We start from the raw sequence: 22,738 nt of genomic DNA on the forward strand, positions 1-22,738 counted from the left end.
AGAGTTAAAGAGAAGGGAAACAGAATAACCAGCACAACCAGCAGCGCCTACCTTCCCTCCTCCAGGCTGGTGCTTCATATTGTCTGTAGAGCCGATCTTAGAGCGGACGTTACGGACGTCCGGCGCCGTGCTGGGGCGAGCCGTGGTCCTGGTGGTGGTGCTGGTGGTGGTGGTAGTCGCGGTGGAGGAAGCGGCCCGGGGCACGCGGGGCACCGGGGGCTTCTTCTCTGATGCCGTGGCGGAGGAAGCCGTGGCAGGTTTGGCGGCAGCGGTGCGAGCGCGGGGGGCAGCGGTGGAGCCGGAGGCGGAAGCAGAGCTGCGGGCGGCGCTGGTCTTGGGCTTGGTGGAGTCGGCTGGAGGGAGTGGATTTCTTGAGTTATATAGAGTTTCATTGAAATTCATTGGCAAAATGATAACTTACAGACTAGATCCTCTATATTTTCAATATATTCAATAATGAAATTCAGGTAATTGCTGATTTATACCTCAATTTGCTTCAAGAAACACCATAAACCAGTTTGACCCAAACTCACTTACTGAGACTGGGAGAGGGGAGAATGTTTATTGATGTGTCATCATTTACCAATGAAAACACTGACCTGGCTTTCCCACAGTTCTCAGTAACACTGGACAAGAAATGGTAAGTTAAACAAGTGAAAACTAGCTTATTGCCCGTTTCAAGCCGTTTTGTCTGTGAAGCTGACCAATATATCAAACCCAAGTATAATGGGTTTGATAATATATTCAAAATTTCCAATGACTCCCAACATCTAGGCTAAGCATTAACAAACTCTCTCTTGCACACATAAAAGGTATGGCATCTTCTTTCACTCATATCTATTTTCATATTGAACTTAGTCTACTCTTAGAGATCTCATTGTCAGCTCTGATCCACTTTTGTTTGAAAAGCCAGCGTAAAAGTAAGTGGCTCAGCCAACAAGACTGATATGTGCATCAGAGAACTATTTATAGCTGACTGAGTAAATCATCCATTAATGCATCATGTCTAGAATGTCATGCAAAATGTATAATTTGCTCTCTTTTTTGTAATACCAAGCTTGTGTCATTTTTTACTTAAGGAACCCTTAGCCTGATCAACCAACACAGATCAATAAACAACACGCCTAAAACAGAAGCAACAGACTCTGCGATAAAATGTAAATGAATCACTCATATAAAAAGTTGTTAATGGGGATACACATTAACAACTTTTTCCCATGTATCCCATGCACCTCGTAATCCCTGCTGATTAACACCTGAATACTGTGATTCTCTTATGCAATCATGCTTGAATTACTTTGTATCATTCACTTACACTACTGCTGTTAATACTGCAGTACTTAAATTCTAATTCTGATTACTACAATACATGAAACTCAACTTACTACCAATGCATTGTTGCACTTACACTGTATCATTTACAGTAGTACTGTCTCGTTTTTACTCGTTTGTTTCACTGGGCACTTGAAGGCAGAATGACAATAATTGAATTGAACTGAATCAGATAAATATCCCATCAGAGGCTTTGATTAAAATGCAATGACAGCACACTTTATCCCAAGTGCATTGCCACAGTGCAACATCTCCATGAATTAAATTCTGTCAAGTCACATTTGTGATCTGTCAGGTCGTTCTTTTGACTGCTGTGGGACCATGAACCTCACGTGTCCTAACACCAACCCTCCCTGAGAGACTTATATCCCCGGCCCATGTTAAGACATGTTAAAGTGAGGAAATCCTCCCCCTTGCCTCCATGTTTCTAAAGAGTAATTTTTCTTGGCATTTGAGCCCCGGCAGATTAAACAACCCGAGGCTGTATCAGCAGGAGCGGCAAACTCCTGTCAGCGGCAAGGGGACAGTAATCCACAGATTGCTGTGGTGAAGGTTTTTAACTTTGCAGGGCTTTTCAGCAATAAAGCCTCTCTCTCCGAGTCTTCCTGGCATTGTCATGGCTGGACAGTGTGTGTTGCAGTGTGACTTTGTGGGTCACACTCCTGCTGAGAGCTCTCCTGTTGCCATAATGTTAACTAATCTCTCTACAGGAGGCGCAGAGCTGCGACTGTGTGGGAAGAGAGAGAGGACGGGCAAAACAGAGGAAAGGATTAGAGGAGAGTGGAGAGGAAAGCAGACAGAAATATATACAAAAAGACAGAGGGAGAGAGGGAGAGCAGGCCAGGGTCACATGGTAGTTGCAATTCTTAGCATTTGTTTTAACCTACTTGGAGTACCAGATGGGTGGGGTTTGCCAATATATTTGTTTGCCAATATTGGACTTATATTAAATATTGGATATGGTACTCAAATCAGATAAAGACAAACACTTGGAATTATTCTGCAAATACTACAAGACTCAGATGAGAAGATGGAGAGGTTGTAATGACAGTTGGAAGGAGGAGATAGAGGAGAGAAGAGTGGTGAGACCAAGCAAGTAGCGAGGGAGAGGAGAGAGATAGATTTGGTTCACCGACAACCTAAAAATAAGTGGCTTCAAGTGAGTGTCACCTCACTATTTCCTGTGGGTTTTTGTCTGCCTCCATGTGTGCATGTATAACAATGGAAGGAGATGCTTTCTAGTACCTGCAGTTGTCTTCAGAGTGCCGGGCTTCTTCTCCTCTCCTGGCTTACTGTCCGTCTTAGAGGCTGAAACACACATAGTTATGTTGCAATGGAAGATATGTGTGAATGAATGTGCACAGAAATTAATAAGAAACGTGACCCAACATCATAAACCCAGCCTCATTTGACTGTACAGGAGAACTATTTACATCAGAAAATGATCTAAATGCACCTTTTTGATTCAATAAAAACAAACAAAACTATCTTCATGTGGCTGTTTTTCCAGTTGGGTCACAAAAGTTGTTGTTTGTCATTTCTACATCAGCTAAATAATGTGCATTTTTATATGTGCATGTGTTATGTGTGCACATGTGTATATGTGTGTGAGTGTGTGTGTTACCCAGGGGCTTTTTGGCCGCAGCGGTGGTAGCAGTGCGGGTAGATGCCGTTGTGCGCGTTGATGTAGCGGTTTTACTGGCCGCTGTGGTTGCAGTGCCGTTTCTGGCGGTGGTGGTGGTGGTGGTGGTGCCGGTTCGGGCTGGGGGGGCAGTGCTGACCTTTGGCACAGGGGCGCGCTTCTCTGTGGTCGTCTACGAAAAAGGAGAAAGAAAAAAAAAAAGAATATGAGACCTGGGAAGCTAGAGGAGAGACTAAAGGCAGAGTTAAGACGTCTTGTCAGGAAGGTGAGCGATAAACAGCCAAGATGGAGGAATGAAGGCAAAATTAAATAGAAAAAAAAAGTGCATTGTGTATCATAAACAAAACAAATGCTGGCAGTACAAAAGTGGGTCATAATACGACTCCTGCACTGTCGGGCTGCCGTTCGTCAGTTCAGGCGAATGTTCATCGAGTTCATTCAGAAATTTAGGTCACAGATTTTGCCCCCAGTGCTCGTGTGATGTAGACCGGGTTCAAGGTAGTCCTCAATGATTGCAGATTTCATTCAGGGCCAAGCTGCATGCTGCATTCCCCCCCCCCCCCCCCCCCAATCCCTAGCATGATGCCACGCTCTACATACAGCTGAGCCATTCCCCAACGGACTGGCCATGCTGAACTGACTCACCCTGTACCTCAGGGGACTGATAAGCTAAATAAAGGCTGTACATTTATCACTCCTCACACTGGTTACAGCTAAAGAGGCCACCAACAGAGGGCGCTATAAGGCTGAGGGGTCTTTCCAAGGCACGAGGAGGCCAAATGCATTAAGAGCTGACAGAAATCGATCAATGAATCAATACAACTTAACGCAAAGTTATGTTTTAGATATTTGTCCTTGGGATAGAAGAGAGCTGAAGCCACAGTAATATGATATTGATTGAGCGCCATTGATCTCGTCAAGCAAGGTTTTGAATTAGTTGAAAAGTTTACCCTTACAATATGCTTCTACTGCAGAAAGAATATCTATTATACATTGCCAGATGCTTCTATGGAATTTTCCATAAGAAGTAATAAATGTCACGAAAGGAAAAATATTGCACAAGTATTGTGCCTTTGAACAATCCCTGGCTGTCTGAGTTGAGTATCGTCTGCACATCATACATGCACTACAGCGAGAGCACTGCTGGTGGGTCTTGGTACATAAAAGAGAATGCACTATTGTATGTTTCTGACTCCTTCCAGTGCCCAAGGGAACCTTCCTACGGAAAACAGCTTTTCTTTTCCTGCATCCCCTGCTTAGATTCATTTCCTCTTTCATTCATATGCAGCATGTATTTTTCCCATCCCTCAAGCTGTCCCCTTTGACCAAGATTCATTAGAGTGTTATAATAAACTACTGTGAGACAGCGCAGACCAGATGGTCAAATTCCCAACTCAAAGAATTTCTGTCCCAGACCAAGGGGAAAATAGATTTTGTGTGCTCAAAGTCAGTAAGACTAGACATTTTAACAATGTTTTTTTTTAAATTTTTCATATTTTGAACTCCAACCCAACTCCAACCCAATTAGGTAAGTGAGAAATGCAGTTCAACCTGATCCAAACCCTTCAGGTCTGCTCTGGTCCTGTCATCGTTGGACATAGATGTCAACTTCTGTCCACTGAGGGTGAAAAAAAATAATACTTCTAAATCTGAGACTTGTGTAGTGCTTCACAAATGACTCAGTTTGGGACGGCAGGGTGGCCTAGTGTGTGAGACCCTTCAACCAGAGGACCTGGGTTCAAGTCGCTGCCTCTGTCTCATTCAGAAGGTAACTTCCTTCTTCCTTGACACCTAACTAGGAACCTTCCTAATAAGGTACCTTGTTTGACTGACCTCTGACCTACCCACCGTTGGAGCGGGGTTCAAGTAATGTGCAATACTAAGGTGTAGTAGTGTCAGTGAATCCTTGAACTAGTGGCCTTGCCTGAATCCCTAAATTCCTTGGGGAAGGTGATGAATGCAAACAGCCCAAGGTCCCTCCCTCTTTCTCCCTCTTTCCTCCTCCATATCACCCAACCTTTAATTTAGGAATCCTGTAGGTATAATCCCCAGTGAATGAACACTCAGCACCTTGGACACCAGAGCTTACTGAAAGCCAAGTTCAGAAAGGAGAAAATCTTACTATAGAGATTCAGGATCTTATGTAATATTACTGCCACAGCAAGAAGGGCATCGTTGCTGTTGGGGTGTAAATGACCAGAGTTGCTAACACAAACACTAACATTCATCATCAATAAGTAAAGGTAACTTTATGCTGTTTTTAGTTGGAATTTAAGTCAAGTAATTTCAACAGCCTTTGTTCATTACTGTATGCAAGGTACTCCAGTCAGAGGGAATAATGTAAATTGTGTTGAGTGGGACAGTCAGGTGGGTGCATGGGGCGTTCAGGACAGGAATCATGACCGACTAACAGTGAAATTACCCTAAGATCCACTTCCCTAAACTGACAGCTCAAGTTAAGAATGGAAGCGAGGAGACTTCCCTTGTCAGAGGAAAGTTCACACTGGAGGATTATAGATACTCTCTGGACGAAAGTTGACATGAGTGAGAGTAGAACTTAATCTAAAACATAAATTTAACCAAAAAGGCAACATTTCTGCTCCAGAGGGAAGACAGCAGAAAAAGCCTGGTACCAGAGGCGAGGAGCTTAACCACTCAACTTTCTCCAGGCATCCTTCATTCTGTTTTCCATATAGCGGATCGTTCTGCATGGGCCACTGACAGCTGTGCCGGTTGTCCCTTCCCGACCCGGTGGCCCTGCACTTACCTTGGGCTTGACGTCACGTGCAGTGGTGGTGGTAGTGGTGGTGGATGAGGAGGCGGGGCGGCTGGAAGAGGTGGTGGAGGGCCGCTTAGGGCCAGCGGCCGCGGCGGGCGCTGCCTTGGCTGTGGGTGTTTTTTTGCTGAGGGCGGCTGAGGCGGAGGTGGTGGTGGAGGGTGCGGGGCGTTTAGTAGGGGCGGCGGCCGAACCGCCGCTGGCGGTTGCGGAACTTGGCCGCGTTTTGGCTGCGGCACTCGGTTTGGTTGCCCCGGCGGCAGGCTGCGCCGCGAGAATGAAACACACAGGATGGATAGAGGGCAAAATAAGGAGGGAAAGCAAGGGGGATAAAAAAGAAAAACAGGGAAAACGTATGATAACGGCAGCCGGGTAAAGCAGCGCAAGCAACACTGTAATCATAAAATCATAGAATTAAAATGAAACGTAATGTACAAAAAAATGATAATAAGCATTATGTCTGTTGTTTCAGATAGTTGATAATGTTAATACTAATTAATGACTTTCAATGTGTCTGAGTATTTTCTGTTCTGTACACATAGGCAATAACAAAGCAGTAGCAGATGCATTAGCAGCATGAGTGATGAATGGCTTTCTCTGTTATTAAACCTCTCCATAGCATGCTACTTGGAGTAAAAGTACAATACTAGCAATATTGGAATATGTCCTTTGTCCTGCCTTAGTCTTCTACATTAGATGAAATAAAATATGGTCGGTGCATACATACAGTATAATCAGTATGCAAGCATGGATAAAGGAAAACTCACCCTTTAACTTACCTTGGTTTTCTTGTCAGAAATTAGCATACCTCATATTAACATATTACCTCCTACACTAGCATATTACTGACATGTTTGTTTTCAAAGTATCTTCTATGCATTCTACAGGTACAGTAGTATGGCTGGAGGAGCGTTTGCTCTGCATCCTACCTTGGTCTTCTTCTCTGGACTTGGCAGGTCTTTGCTTGGTGTTGCGATGCTCCCGTTAGCCGCGGGCTTGCTGGCAGGTTTTTTGGCCTTCTCACCTGCCTCTGCTTTCGCAGCCTTGTCCTTCTTCTCATCCTTTTTCTCTACAGTCTTTTTTTCACCCTCTTTCTCCTCCATTTTGTCCTGCTTCTCTCCCTTTTCGCTCTTTTCCGCCGGCTTCTCCACCTTCTCCTCGTTGTCTGCCTTGTTGGCGATGTCTGTGTCAGGCTTTTCCGTCTTGGTTTCTTCCTCCTCCGCTTTGTTCTTTGTTTCCTTGTCAGGCTGCTTCTTCGGCTCGTCAAAACTGGCGTCTAGCTTGACGGGCGTCGGCTGTTTCTCCGGGGTCTTTTCCACTTTGTCAACATTCTGCTCTTTGCCATCTCTCATCTCCGTCTTCTCCACCTTCTCAGTCTTTTCACCTTTTTCGTTTTTCTCTACTATGTCGGCCTTTTCGTCTTTGTCCACCTTTTCCACTTTCTCTGCTTTCTCATCCTTGTTCTCTACCTTGTCTGCCTTGTCCACTGTTTCTACTTTGTCTGTCTTCTCCACTTTGTCTGTCTGTTCCAACTTCTCTGGCGATTTGTCTACCTTGTCCATTTTATCAATTTTTTCTACCTTCTGCATCGACTCCACTTTCTGTGTCTCTTTCTCTATTTCCTTCTCTTTTTCTTCCACTTTTTCTGTCTCTTTCTCTCTCTCTATTTCTGCCTCTTTCTCTCTTTCTTTCTCTCTCTCTTTTTCGGCCTCTTTCTCTTTTTCTTTCTCTCTCTCTTTTTCTGTCTCTTTCTCCATCTCTTTCTCCACCTTGGCTGGAGTCTCAGCGCTTGTGTTTTCCACCTTCTCATTCTTCTTCTCAGCCTTATCCAGAGGGTCAAACTGGTCCACAACCTTCACACTGTCCTCCAGCTTCTCCTCCTTCTTCTCTGCCTTGTCCATATTGTCTGATTTCACTGGAGAGAGAAAAACACAGAAAGAACCCTTTATTACCCAATCTAAGCTGCAAATTTGAAATTGGCTTCACATTATAGGGAGATAATGAATAAAACATAAAACAAGAATTAAGAGATTAATAATGTGTGTGTCTGAGTTTGTGCAAAGACCCATCAATGGTGATTACAAGAGGCTGACTACCATACAGACATGATGGTACATTGACGACATACTGTGTAAGCTTTGACAAAGTTTCCTGTAAAAACGTTGCACCTCCCTGTAAAAATGTAACTGCAAGGAAATAACAACTGTCACTCTCATCCTGAAAGACACACAGGACAATATGGGTCATCAGTAAAGGAATGAATCGCCTTTTGGTATCGGAATAATAGGCAGAATCAATGTTATCTGAGGTTTAATTAAATCTAAATTAAATTCTAGTGGTCCCGGGTGAAGGGTCGAGTGGAATTATCTTATGGGCAAAGTCTGATAAAGATATTGATGGACATCGACCCTGGCAAGGTAGAGGTGTCTAATGATGCCAAGGACCAAGGATTGGGCTGAACTCAAGAACATTGGTATGACAAAAAGAATATGAAGCCAAATAAAGAACAGGTTTCTCCAGGTTTCATTATAGCATATGTTTCTGAAAATATACTAGAAAAACTGAAAAAGGAATATGTACCACTTGAGATTCAATGCACAGATGGGCAATTTCATTTTCACTTTTATTTCCTGTGCTACATGTGCTCCTGCATGTAGACTCATTTGTGTGCTTGGTTATCGTATGTGTTTAGAAATCGATCAGAGATGATAGATGCAACACTGTCACTGTTAATGGTTGCTAAGATTAGTAACAACAACTAGGAAAAAGATGAAACACTGGTCTTCCTGGGTGTGATCTTAGTCATCTAATCACACACACACAGGCACCCAGAAACAGACACACACACAAATACACAAGAATGATAGGCAGACAAAGTAGAATGGACAGAGGGGTGTGAGATATCAAAGGTATCCAGGCATGTTCTCCCTTCCAGTCTAATCTCCCCTCGTTCCTGGTTTTACCACCTCTCCTCCCTCTCTCTGACACATCTCCACCCCTTCATTGACCAACATTGTGTCTTCCTCTCTCCTACATCTTTCTCACCTTGTAACTGTTGTTGCTTGCTGTCACAGTTTGTCATTCTGGGCTAGTGTCCATGTCAAGAGGTCACAAGTTTGAAAAGGTTTTGTCACAGGCCAAAAGGTTTGACATTCACCAGCCTGTCATGTCATCCCCTCTCTCCCCCATCTTTCCTGCCAACCTCCCCTGTCCAATGTTATGACTTGCCACCATGATAATAAGCATTATGTCTGTTGGTTAGGTTACCACCCCACCTCAGGCTACTGTATCGTTAGACAAACTTTGGCAGGCTAGTGGGAGTATTCGCTGGACTTGCACCGATGCCTCAGGCTCATTGTAGATTTATTATAGCTCTGTCTCTAGTAGTACAGTAGCTGCCAACTACTATGCCTCCTGACATAACACAAGATCTAATAAGGCTGAGCAGAACTGGGAAAAATAGAGGTTGATTTTTCTAATGTTGCAAGTGATGTGTCAACTCTTTAGTTTATGTGCAAGGGATAAAACATGGAAGCAAAGCAATTAAAAACATATAAAATCTGATGAATAAACAAACAGAAGAAATGAGAAGAGATGCAAGGCACAAAACACACTACCTCAAAAACAAACTCAAAAAAAAAAAAAAAAGAAACAAACAAAACAGACAACAACTAAAAATAAATCAAGAAACAAGATGACAAGCAAAGCTGTAGCTGGACTGGATAACAGAATCTGGACGATGTAGCTGGCCTGCTAAATCAAAATATCATGGAATATAAAACAAGCCGAAAGAGGATGGGATATTTTTTCTGTTGACTCACTGAATAAAAAACGTCTGCATCATTTGACCTCAGGTAAGGATGAACTAATGAAGGGGTGAGCTGGACGCAGTCAGAGTAGTGACTCTATCAGCCTCAGGGAAGCCAGTTTTATAAAAACAAGGACAAACACTTGACCTATTTCTGTCAGCAGAACGCAGGTCCTGCAAAGTGAAAGAGACTCAGAAGGTCAGGCCTCAAATTCCCAGTCCATGTTTGTTTGATAGTGCGAGAGGAATCACTGTTATAGCAACTTGAGCAGATCTGCTTCCTAAAATAAAACTACAGCTTCTAACGAGTCCCACGGTGCATTTGTGATTTTGCGAGCTATATCGTAGTAGTATCAGCCATAATCCATCAGCCATAATCCATGTCAGATAGGGTTCTCAATTCTTGACCAAAAAGTCCTATCTTTTGGTAGATATGTATTTACAATAGTGTACATCCAAGAGATTTAAACAAGATTTTTCCTCAGATGCTGACATGAGTAGCCAAAGATCTGAGTAGACAGAGTAGCTCTTTATGAATATGAGAAGAGGATTGTTGGTGTGAAAGTTTGAGCCAATATGTAAAGATTCATAGTTAAAATGACTAACAACACAGTTTTAATTCCTTAAAGTAGACACTGCACAATAAACAACAGACGTAATTTGTAGAAAATGATTTTCTCAAGTGCTGCACGCCTTGATAAAGTTTGATAGGGCACAAATATAGAAGGGTGAAGTGTCTCACACCTGACTGACTCACCTGGATTTTGATGCCCACGGCACCATAGTGAAATTACAGAAATATAGGAAGGGGCGAGGTTAAGTGTTGGTCAGGAGGTGGAGAGAGGTGAGGGGAGGCCTAGTGAGACAACAAGGGATTTCTGATCCCCATTACCGTTCCTATTCTGTCTGTCCCATGTTCTCTTAGCAGGCGGGGAGGCCTGGAGAGAGACCAGAGGCCAGCGGAGCTACAGAGACCTGGCCCAAGAAGTGTTGCTCCTGCAGCCTGTTAACTGTTTGTGCTTGAAAGGACTGTGTTCCCTTAAAGAAAGATTAATAAAACAATGTTTTCGTTGAACTCTCCCCATCGTCTGTGTGTATTCAACCCTGCAGAAGTATCACAGTGTTGCTGATGACGCCTAAGTCACAGACTTCTGCACCACTGTGATACTTCTGAGCTCAACCAAAGCACTGTTTTTTCCAATCTACCTTTTTCAAGAACACATTTCATGAAATAACACACAATCAACAGGCTTCTTGGCTTTTCTCTCCCGCTTTAATAGCCTCTGGTTTCTCTCCCAGGCTTCACCACTTACGAAACAGCACATGGGACAGATATAGGGCCGTTGATAGGAACCAAGTGCCATGGGCCGTCTCATCAGCCCAACACTCTCCACCTCCTGACCAATGCTTGACCTCAACCCTGCTTGTTCATGAATAGATGAAAGCTACTTGTGATATTGCAAAAATGGAGTATAAACAGGAAAAAAACAAGATTTATTCAATTCAACTCAGCTTTCATCAGAGTCCCGTTATCTTACAAGTCCTCCGCTGCATTGTGAGATAAGAGAAATGCTCTTTAGCAGCGTATAGTTAGCCATTCTGCGCATGTCACCCTCCCTCACATCAACACAATGAGGCTGCTCGCTCCACCGAGGTCTAACCCCCGACACCTCAATTACAAGTGCTCTGAACCCCCCCCCCCCTCACACGCCACTTTGGCCTAATATGTTTCCTGTTGTTTTTGGCAGTGTCCAGATGAGAAACAGAGGAGAGATTACAGAGGATGAGCGAGGCTGTTTGAGGAGGGGGATGGAGTGATTGGTGGAAAACGATGGGAAGAGAAAGAGCAAGACAGAGAGAGAGAGAGAGAGAGAGAGAGAGAGACGGCCTTCACCCTGATTCTCCAGAGTCGGTGTGGGAAATATTGATAAGCAGATTTAAAGCTGAGTGGGTGGACACAAAGAGAGAGAGAGAGAGATAAGAGGGAGAGAGACCGCCATAGAGAGAACACGATGAGGAAGAGAAGAATCGATATATCTAAGTATCTATGTTTTGTTGTTCTATTTTTTTATATTTGCTACTGCTGTATAGCTGCTCTGGCAACGAAAGGAACATCTTCACATGCCAATAACGCTCTTCAAACTGAATCAAAACGGGGGGGAGTGATTGGGAGAGAGAACAAGACAGACAGAGGGAGGGAGAGAGAAAGGGATGGAGAGAGCAGAGCGAGACAGAAAGAGAGAGAGTGAGGATGAGGGAACTGGGGTGTAAGGCCTCGAGCAGACAGAAAAGCGCATTGTTAGCCGAGCAGCCTTACGTAACGTACAGCGGCCCGGGACCTCGGAATGTGCCGGACGTCAGACAAAACAGAGGGAGCACAAATAGGTGGACTAAAATATAATGACCGCATAAAAGGGGGAAAAAAAAAAAATCACTGACCTAAATACAGCAAGACGACGGTGTGACAAGACAAAAGGGAGAGGGAACAGGAGAAGAGGAATGAGTGGGGGGGGGGGGGGGATGAACAAACAAGGCCCTTCATTTTCAACACTCCAAACAATAAGGGACTCCAGAGATCAACTTGATCCTCTAATTAGGACAGACATTTGATATCTGCCAGCACTGTCGAAGAGCCTGAAGAATATGGTGACGCTCATCAACCAAGATATTCCTCTTTCCTGTCTGTGACTCTGTCCCCCCCCCCCCCCCCCCCCGTCCCCCCCCTTTTACGCTGCTCTTTTGTCCATCTCCGCTTTGTCATCTCTCTCTCTTTCTCCTCTTTGAATTTCACAAGACTCCATTTACACCTGGTATCAAAATGCGATCCGTGTCTGGATGTCATGACCAGAAGAAACGTCATCAGCGTGGGTGGAAACGCCATCACTCCTCCTAAAGAGTCATAGAAGACAGCTTTAAATAGTGCAAACTAAAAAAAAGAGATCCGGTCACCATGCGGTCAGAATGCAGACGAGGAGAATGTATATAAATACCAGAGGTTTCTCTTTCACTTCTATCTCACTTTCTCTTTCACCATTCTCATCTTCCTCCTTCCCTCCCCTTTCTCCCTCCTTCCTCTGTCTCTCTCTGTCTTCCCTCCAGCTTCATGGCTCTCTTGGAAACCTTTGGTCTACTGGATTCTTGCCTCTCTCACTTCATTAAATCCCTCTTCATCGCTTCATTCCCATTTCTTCCTTCCTCCCTCTTACTCTCTCCTGTTTCCACTGTCTTTCTCTCTATTCCTGTCTTCCGCCCCTCCCTCCAGCTTGACAGCTCTCCTGGGAGGCTTTGGCACAGTGGATTCTCTCGCTCTGTTCACAAGGCAATTACAACAACAAAGGTGATGCACATAGCACCGAAGCACCGGAGCAATGGGACTGGGAAGAAACTCCCAGAGGTATTTACACTCCGACCAGACAGAAATCCGACCTGGACTGCCCAGCAACAGGAAAGGATGTAAACCTGCAGTCATTCTGATAGACCTCCCAAAGGAGAGCGGGCCATGAATTATTGACAGAGCTTCTGATTGGAAGCATCCATCACGGTGTGTGCCTGGGGGGCGGGTGGGGTATTAGTGAGGCAGACATTATATGGGGATGTGCTGACACAGTGGAGGTCACGCATGAAGTCAGTAATATGTCTGATACGACTCCCAGACAGCACTGTTGACAGTCAATCATAGATTATACAAGATTACATGAGAAGAAGAGAACAGGAATTAATTTTGAAGGAGCAACAAAACCTTCATCTCACACACAGTATTTTAGAGAGAAGTTAAACAAAAGCAACATTTCTGTTGCTAAATTTGAACCAAGCCATGACTGTGCACAAACCTGGGACTGTAGAATTCAGGTATCAAAATTATGTTGTTACTAGGGATGGGACGATTTGATACAACCACGATATGATGTAATAAATAAAAGTTCAATGACAACAAAGTCTGACTGTGCAGAATTATGTTTATTTCTGAGCCACAAATCTTTCTAGCAATGGCACTGGCTTGCTAGAATGTAAACAATTTAAAAATGTCTTTACAAAGTGCAAATAATATAATTTGGATGGAGAGCTTGTGAAATTGTGATAGACAAGCCGTCTCATCTGATTTGATTACTACAGCAGAATAAAATGTAGCTAATATCACCATTCATTTTCTGCCCCAAGATATGCATCGTCACGTTTTTGTATTGTGATATACTGAATTTCAATATATCATTCCATAGTTGTTACTGTTTGTCCTTAGCAGGCAGGCTGCCATCATTCTTTTTTTAAAGAAGGCTTTTTTAATAGCGGTTCTGATTTCGGAGAGCATGCAGTACGGAGTGATAGAATGCCAAGAAGAGAAGAAATTATGAGACGTCTTCCCGAATCCCCCAGAAATGTAATTTAGTTGTGCCATAGCATTAAAAAGGCTGAGTTCCACTCTCACAGAATCAACAGTTTCAAGGAAATGTGTTATTGCGGGGAACAGGCTGCTGCCTTCCAGGTGTTGTCTAGCTTAACACGAATACAGAAAAAACATTAAGCCAAATTTGCACTGTCACTGATTGCATTCAGAACAACATCTGCCTGGCCAGTGAATAAAATGCGGGCAGGGAGAGAAGGGAGGACATGCGACAAAGGTTGTGAGCTGTGTCTCCCTGCGGCATTATGAGTACATGCTAGGTGCTGCTGAGACACCAGAACGCCCCTGGCTTGCCTAACTCTTGTGTAACACATGGCTCAGGACAGCAGAGGAGAACAATGGGCGTCTGGGTGCATTGAGCCAATTCATTTGAAGGTTTCATTAGCATAATGATAACACTTACAGCTCATTTAGGCGGCTGAGCCTGGAGTCTGGACTGGAGTCTGACGAGTGCTGAGAGAGAAAACAACTCAACGTTTTTTTTTTTTCCCCTCTGTCTTATTAATATGGTAAAATATGCCAACTCTATTCTCCCATTAAAATAGCTCTTCAAGTTGTCTCATAATGTTACCATTGTAGATACAAAAAATGAGCATGTCTGAAATTTGTAAAGCAATAATTGGGATTAATTCATTTGCATGGCATGCATATGAGTGCACTTGTAGCATTTGTTTTTCTGCTTTACTAGACTGTTTACAGTGGAGAGAGAAAGGAAACATGGGAGAAAGAGAAAGGGGGGGTGACATGTGACAAGGTCCCAGGCCAGCTGAGCCACTTTGACCTCAGATTTACAGTAAATGAAGGTGTTTTTCTCACCACTGAAGCTACTTAAGGAGAACGGTTCATCGGCGATTTAAGACCTCCGTAAGACCTCACTAAGTAAATAAGCAGAACTTAAGAGGAAATTATGATCAACTGCAGTTTAAGCCATTAATAAACCATTCAAGAGTCATTTCTGAGGCGTTCTTCTTTCCGTTCCTCAAGTGGATTACATGAATCAGCCCTTGAAGAAGCTGTCTCATTAAAACCCTGTCGCTCTTTCCTCTGCAACACCAGAAGCCGGCTGACAGAGAGGAGGAGTTTGTTAGCCTTGACAACAACATCCATCTGTAGAAGTGAAAGTTACGCTCCTTTACTGCCCTTTGGTAGCACATCAAACATGCCTGACGCTTTTAAAGGAAAATTCCACCCTCAGACACTCTTGCACCGTTATATATCATTAATCTGTGGTGCTCAGTGCATTCCAGGAGCTACTTTGTGATCAAGTTTGTTGTATCTATTTTCCCTCAACCCCCAGTGAACTTGCCTGGACTTCTTCGGCTGATGGTTTTATATGAAGGTGAGAGAGCGATAGTGATAATAACAGCAAGAGAGTGTGTTTTATCAGTCGAGAAAAACTTGCACCAATCTACAATTTACCTATGGGCAAGTGAACAAAATGATCTAGTTCATCTTTCCATAAACAACTGAAGTTGTTATATTTAGCAATTGAAGCGGATCTAGTTTGAGCTTTGATGGCATTGTTGGCTTGTGAATGTTTTCCAAACTTTGAAGCTGGTTTTGTTTTCCTGCTATGCACTATGATGTTTTTTATAGCTGACATGGTGATAAATGGACATACGAAGGAAAATCTCCCAGTGCATTGAAGCTGTGTCAAGCTCTACAGTGAAGTAAGTGATGAAATTTTGAACACAATCTATCATCATGATTGCAAAAACTAGGGAAAAAAGGCCCAGGTTGAAAATTATCTTTGAAGTAGCTGTGAAGTGGTGCAGAGTGCAGTATGGACTGTGGTTTCAGTGTCCTTTCTGAAGTGCGAGACCTTCTGTTTGGCTGAAAAAAGTATCAGGTGTTAAAAAGAATTATTCTGTACAGAGGCACAAACATGGCAGTGCTTATAACACTGTCATGCATTACACTATTAAGACTCCAACCTGATTTATTCAGTTCCTTTAAGAGGATGCCCTTGGTGACCACACACACAAAGGCACACACACACACACACACACACACACAAAGGCAAAGGCATGGAGAGACTAAAAACTTGAGCAGTCCTGATTCTCTCTTAAGTTCTACACAGCTTACCTGGGCAACCACAACACTGCACGCACGCACACACACTCACACACACACACACACACACACACACACACATACATATACAAATACACACGCAGAAAACAAACACACGGCTGCACACAGACAAACAAACAAGCGTGCAAACAGCGGCAGACAGCGCTGCATTTCAGCATTCAGTCAAGCATTGGCAAAAAGCAAACACACACACACACACACACACACACACACACAAGACGCCCACGGCCCGGAGCCGTTTACTACAGCGAACACAGGGCCGCCGCCAGAGAAAACATTTCATCTATTGTGCCCACGAGAACATTACGTGACAATTATCTGCTTAATTCTGAGAGTGACGGCAGCTGAAAAATCACCCCGAAACCAGGAATTATTATGAGACCAAAATAATTCGACATGACAGTACATTTGCAAACTGACTAGGGGCGTATGTTTGCCGTGTGATCGCCTTTTTCTCTTTCCAGATGCATGCCGGCTGACTGAATCCCCCAGCCTCTTTTAGTTTAACTTTATTTTGAACCCTCTCCAAATTAGGCTGGCTGCGTGGATAATGATGCATGAATGGCTGGAATAGGTATAAAGGGAGGGAGTCAGGGATATGTGAAAGGATGGAGGGATGAATGGAGAGATGGAAAGGATGGTGGAATGATATAATGTCTGTATATAGACAGTTTGAAGGCTGATTCAGGCCTACTAATAGCCTACTCTCTGTACAGTAGAGTATTTCATTCGCTCATCATTCATTCTCTGATGTCTCCTCCATTCCCTTTTTCACATCCCTCCCTCTTCTCTCTCACTCTCTTTATATCTTGTTTATTCCCTCTCTTCTCTCTGCCCTCCCCATCGATACAGCCATCTCATCCATCATTATTCGTGCATCTATCCATCTCTCCCTCCCTCCATCTATTCATCTTCTTTATTCCCTCTCTTCTCTCTTTCTGACACCCACCCCCCAACTATGTTTCTTTACTTCAAATCTGCTTATCATGATCTACCACCCTCAATGTGAAGTTCATACAAAAAGCCTTGCCTACACTACATATCATCACTGTCGAGGAAAAATCTTGTATCTCCAAAATGTCAAATTTTCAGGAACTAATAAAAATGGGCTTGTTTGTATCCAATGGGGTTTTGGAAGGTTTTCAAAAGCCCAAAGGTTGTAGAATTTTCTCAGCCCACAGAGGAGTAATAAAAACATGAAAATCACCAAAATTGGAGTTACAAGGTTTTTACACGACAACAGTGACATACTAGCTACACAAATGTCTTTCCATGACCTTGGTAAGAAAGCAAATAGACACATACAAACAACATGCATGCACAAGCACACAGCCTTTGGCTGGCTGACTCTGCCATACTGCTGTTCAGACTTCAGGGGGCAGAAAATAAAGATCACTGCCCCTTTAATACTCCAGCTGCCAGGCTGACGCTTTCTGGCACACTCTGCTTTGTGGCATGAGGTGAAAATAAGAGAGGCTGGCAAGCAGGGAGGGAAAGAGATGGGATGAGAGACAAAGAGACAGACAAAGAGAGAGAGGGAGAGAGAGAGAGAGAGAGGGGGAGAAAGTGTGAGACGGTGACAGAGCGAGGGAGAGATGGTCATTATAAAATGCGAGTGTGGAGCACCGTGGTGCTGGGACGCACTTCCCAGTCAGTGACCCTGTTTGGCTGGCAGGCAGGCATTATTCAACGCGACCGTGGCCCGCTTTCAGCCATCTTGGCTCTGCCTGTCTCCACCAAGAATCTAATGAGTATGGCATTCAGAGAAAGAGGAGAGAAGCGAAGAGATGGAAAGAGAACACAGGATGGACAGACTGAAAATGAAGGACAATTTAATGGTTAGACAGAAAGAGGGAGTATCACAGAGAGAAAGAGAAAAGGAGGTAGGGAAAAAAGGGAGAGCCTATTTCTCTGTCAGTAATAATGTGCTGTGTTGTCATGTCACTACATCCACATGTCAACTGGAGAGTCAGCTGCTATACAACCTCATGCTGCAAGCTTATTGCTCTGCTGCACATACACACATGCACACAGGCACAACCGCACACAAACACACACAGACACAGGCAGGCACACACAGGCAAATACACACACACACACACACACACACACAATACACCTGGATGTGTAGACTGCTGTTGCATTCAATACACACACACGCTCACTATGAAATGATGCAATTTACACACTCCACACATGCAGTTCATAGCAGATCTGTACCACAATCTGTGCTGTTTTAAAGCAGGTCTAAAATAGAGTCTCAGTGTTTGACCAACACAGCTAGACAGATACTACCGTGGAATGTCAAGTAGCCCACGGGGTGCTGCTCCTTTGCTGTCGACTTCTTTAAGGCTTTTCATTCTCCCCCTCCCTCTCGCTCTCTCGCTCTCTGTCTGCCTCTCTCTCGCTATCTGCCACTCCTCCTTTCAGCCTGTCTCTGCTTTGCTATTCCTCCGTTTGCCAGGCATGATCGTAAAAAGGAAAAACTTGTTCAAAATTGACTTGACGGAATAAATGAAGCATTAACAAAATGAATGAACGTTCCCTGCCCCCCCATCCACACACACACACACACACACACAACCTGAATTGGAGAAAAGCAGGATCTTAGCAATAATGCTGAATGATGAGGTTAGTGTTGAGATCAACTTGGAAAATGGGTTCTTGGTATTTGGGTATTGTTGGCAGCAAGGTTCCCTGTCTGCTCCACCGTAGCCCAGACTGCAAAATCACTTAAGACATAATTTCTCTTGTTAAATCAAAACAGGAATACGGGTTGATAGCTTGTTTACCTGCCTGTATGCTGCGCTCACTGTAACCTACACACTCTTTTCCCATGTATACATGTTTGGCAGTCAACTTTAGCAGCTGGCTAACAAGTGAAGTTAGTTGGGGGGAGACTGCATACATGACCTCCACCTACCATCCATTGTGATGAAAGGGTTAGTGCTGGAGTTGAAGCCAAGGTTGGCGTCGACACCAATGGCGAGGTCACCATCCGTTCCCCCTCCCACCGCCGATTTGGTGCCAGCTCCGATGCCAAAGTCTACACCTGCGCCCATGCTGAGATCACCGCCTTCAAACTCGTCTTTCCTCATGTCAGATTTGGCAGCAGCTTCCGCTCCTCGGTTAGAGCCTACTTCAGCGTCGGTGCCCGCGGCCAGACCAGAGTTGGCGTCCATGCCGCTGAACCCCTTGGGGCTGAGAGGTACCGGGAGTACGATGCCACCCGGCTCCTTGTCCGTCCTGAAGCCGTCCACCGGGCCCTCCAGCGGCGAGAGAGGGAAGCCGGCGCCGCCGTCCCTCAGCGGCGGGAAGGGCGACAGGCTGAGGCGGGGTTCGGGCGGCTCTTGTCGCAAGTCGGCGTGTGTGGCGCCTGCCGCGGAGAGGGTGGGCGGCGGGGTGGGGGGCTGGTCGTCCGCCACGGTCAGCGAGCGTTTCATGGCGGAGTGAGGCGAGCGACGCGGACCGCCCATGGGTGACGGCAGCTGCTCCAGCCCTGCCCCTCCTCCGCCCGGGTATTTGTCGGGCAGTTCTAGGCTGGCAGGTACGGACAGGTGGGAGCACTCGGACATCGCGCGCCGCATGGCCTTCCTCTGCTGCTCGGCGCGCCCCATGAAACACGGCTCCAACTCTTCCTCGTCCTCCATCTCTTCCTCCTCGCTCTCGTCCGCCGAAGAGCCCTCGGCCAGCTGTCGGGCCCCTAGAGCCGCCCCGGCTCCGGCCACGACCTCGTCCCCCCTCTCCAGGTAGTTGTCATTGACGACTCCTATGATGCAGTAGTTAGGGGCCGCCTGGGGCACGGCGACCTTTGGGCTGGATTCGGCGAAACCGGAGTTGCTCCACGCTTCGGACGGGGAGGCTCCGTCTATCGGAGACGCCCCCATGAGGGAGGCTGCCCCTCCCATCGGGGAACGCGGCTGCATGGGACCGGTCGGCGGCTCCGTGCGCCTGGCTGGGGAACCGGGAACCGGTGGCAACGGGTTGCATCCCAGGGCGGAGGGCAGTTTGCCCGGCGAGGCCGGGGAGGGGGACGGGGAGGAGGACAGGGGGCTGTCCGGGCTCTCCCCCGCGCTGCCCAGCGAGGCGTTCCCCAGCGAGGTGCTGCCGGTCATGCCCCCCGCCCTGCCCGGCACCTTCAGCTCTGCGTCCACGGCGCCCCCGCCCGGCTGCTCGAAGAAGCACAGCTTGTCTTCGTCCGTGAGGCCGGCCGGCGCCCGCGGCGCGCCACCGACCATCAGACCCCTCGGGGTGCCCATGTCCATGCCCGCCGCGTGCTGCCAATCCCAGCTCTGAGCCGGCACGGCGGGCGACAGCGAGGGCACCGCCACCTTACACAGCTCACTGTACTCCGAGAAGGGAGAGCCAGGCTGCTGGTCGGAGAGAGAAGACATGCTGTCTCCCCTTTCTGTCTGTTTCTCTTTCTCTCCCTTTCCTTGTTTTACAGTGCGTCTTTGTCTCAGTCCTTGGTGTCTTGAGGTTATCTTCTTCACCTCTTCTCTTCCCTTCTCTCCCTCTTTCCTTTGTTGTGTAGCGCTGTTGCTCCTTTTGCTTCAGCCACTCAGGTGTGCTCTGCCTTGTGTGTGTGTGTGGCGTACGCCTCTCTGCTCTGAACTCAAAGAAATGCTGAGAGTGAACTGAATGTGCAGCTCCCTCTCCCTCGTCCCCTCCCTCTTTCTCTCTCTCGTTCTCTGACTGACTATTGGTCTCGTCATGTGACTCCGTTGTGGCTGCTCATTGGCTGCTGCTGGTTCCCAGATCCCACCCCCTGTGGTGGAGTGAGTAAGCCCCCTCCCCTCTAGTTTTCTCTTTCACTCCACGATTTTCTCCCCTCGACCCTTTTCTTTCTCTCATTCTGTCTCACAGAGAAAAGCAACCTTGTGCTCGTGCTTACGCTCGCACACACACACACACACACACACACACACACTTCTGTCTTTCCCCGGGGAGATTTGAGTGAGGGCTGAGGCAGATGCTTTGGGGGAGAGTGTATTTGAACTCAGGACCTTTCCAAACCATACACACTACACACACACACACACACACACACACACACACACAGTCAGCCCTCTAAAAGCAAAGCAATTCATCTCTGACTAACATTTATCTCAATTTGACATCCTACCACGCCTTTTCACTTCACTTCACACATTCTGTCTATTTCTCTCCACTTTAACAGCTCCTTCTCTTTCGCTCTCTTTCTCTCTCTCTTAGACCTTGACATGTATGCCTGAATCCAATGGGACCTGATGCTGTGTTTGTCCTGGATCACATTACTCCTTGAGTTTGAGTCAGGCTCTAAAAATATTGTTAAAAATGTTATGGTCAAGTTTGCATTATTAAATTACTAGTCACCCCTCAGGATTGGTTTGAGGAGATATTTTTATGGTTTTGGTTGCTGTGGGCTCAAATTTTCAAGCCTGAGGTCTTGTCTGGTATCTCTCTCTCTGTCTCTCTCTCTGAAGGCAGGGGTTTACAGAGCTGAGTAAAACCTATTTGTTAACAAAGTTAATGCCCCTTGTTGTAATAGTGCAGACAACCCTCTGCTCCACCATGTGTTTGTGAGACGGTGAGGAAAAAAAAAAAGAGAGAGAGAGAGAGAGAGAGAGAGAGAGAGGGAAGGATGCAGCGAGAGCAAGCGAGAGCAGACGCTGAGAAGACTAAACAAATAATGGCGTGAACAATTGCGAGTGTGAATGTGTGAGAATTTGTGTATGTTTTTATATGCGTGTGTGTGTGTGTGTGTGTGTGTGTGTGTGTGTGTCTCAACGGGAGCGCCTGCCTGAGCGTGCGTGCGTGTGTGAAGATAAGTGCGTCTCGCAGCGTTTCCAATCTCTGTGCTCGGTATGAGAGGAATGAAGGAGCGGGGAAGATGAGAGATAGAGTTATGGAAGACGGATGAGAAGCAAAGCCTCTGGTTAAGAGGCCTTGTCGTCTGTCAGGCTGCATCTAGTCACACATGGGGAATCGCCCTCCATAACGACCCCCCCCACACACACACAGGCACATTTACACACTTACTATCACACACACATACGCGCGCACACCCACGCACAAAGCTCTCCAAAATAAACATCCACACGCACGTCATGCGAAGTGTAATAATAACAACAAACTTTATTTATATAGCACCTTTCTTAAACAGTTTACAAGGTGCTTTACAGGATACACTTGAGCAACCCTTCTGCTGCATTAGCATAAAGTGAGAAACAGACACGAAAGGCAGACGTGCTCATACATGCATACATACACACATATACAAACACACACAATTCAGACAAACTCAGATGAACACACACTCAAGTCATGCAAACATTTAACAGCAATTATACTCAGTGTCTCGCACGGCAAGATCCATTCTGGCTCATTCGGTCTTTTTGCTCGCGCCCAGTCTGCAGTGTTTCCAAGTGAAATATATATGAAATAGATCAACCTGGGATTGCAAAACACTTTTCCTGGACTTGTAATGATCTGACCAATCAGCAGTCCCTGACTGTGTTGCAACTTGTTGAAAATGCTTCATGACTAAATTAAGTTCATTGTTTCCCACAGGTTGTGAGTTTACTTTGGCGACGGCAAGGTGGCGGTGGGGGTGGGGTGGTTATTGACGTTTCATTTAATAAGCCCAGTAACTCACATTTTGTCAGGCACTGAAATTGCTCAATCTAGTCTAAGATAATGACATTG

General features: G+C 45.7%; 1 protein-coding gene across 2 annotated transcripts in view; it reads right to left on the reverse strand.

Annotated features, from left to right (window-relative positions):
- Nucleotides 1-22,738, reverse strand: part of LOC139651440 (microtubule-associated protein 4) — a 113,587-nt gene that overhangs the window by 13,838 nt on the left and 77,011 nt on the right. For both annotated transcript variants that reach the window (XM_071528352.1, XM_071528351.1), the window contains exons 8-12: nucleotides 6,680-7,665; nucleotides 5,742-6,014; nucleotides 2,957-3,146; nucleotides 2,578-2,640; nucleotides 52-353 (exon numbers count right to left, since the gene is read on the reverse strand). In XM_071528352.1, the coding sequence (XP_071384453.1) occupies nucleotides 52-353; nucleotides 2,578-2,640; nucleotides 2,957-3,146; nucleotides 5,742-6,014; nucleotides 6,680-7,665 (1,814 nt within the window). The remainder of the gene's footprint in view (nucleotides 1-51; nucleotides 354-2,577; nucleotides 2,641-2,956; nucleotides 3,147-5,741; nucleotides 6,015-6,679; nucleotides 7,666-22,738) is intronic.

Source organism: Centroberyx affinis, unplaced genomic scaffold (genome assembly GCF_046629955.1).
Source record: "Centroberyx affinis isolate AG114_WGS23_722 - 3 ecotype Tasmania unplaced genomic scaffold, CSIRO-AGI_Caff_v1 ptg001667l_1, whole genome shotgun sequence".
Lineage (NCBI taxonomy): Eukaryota > Metazoa > Chordata > Actinopteri > Beryciformes > Berycidae > Centroberyx > Centroberyx affinis.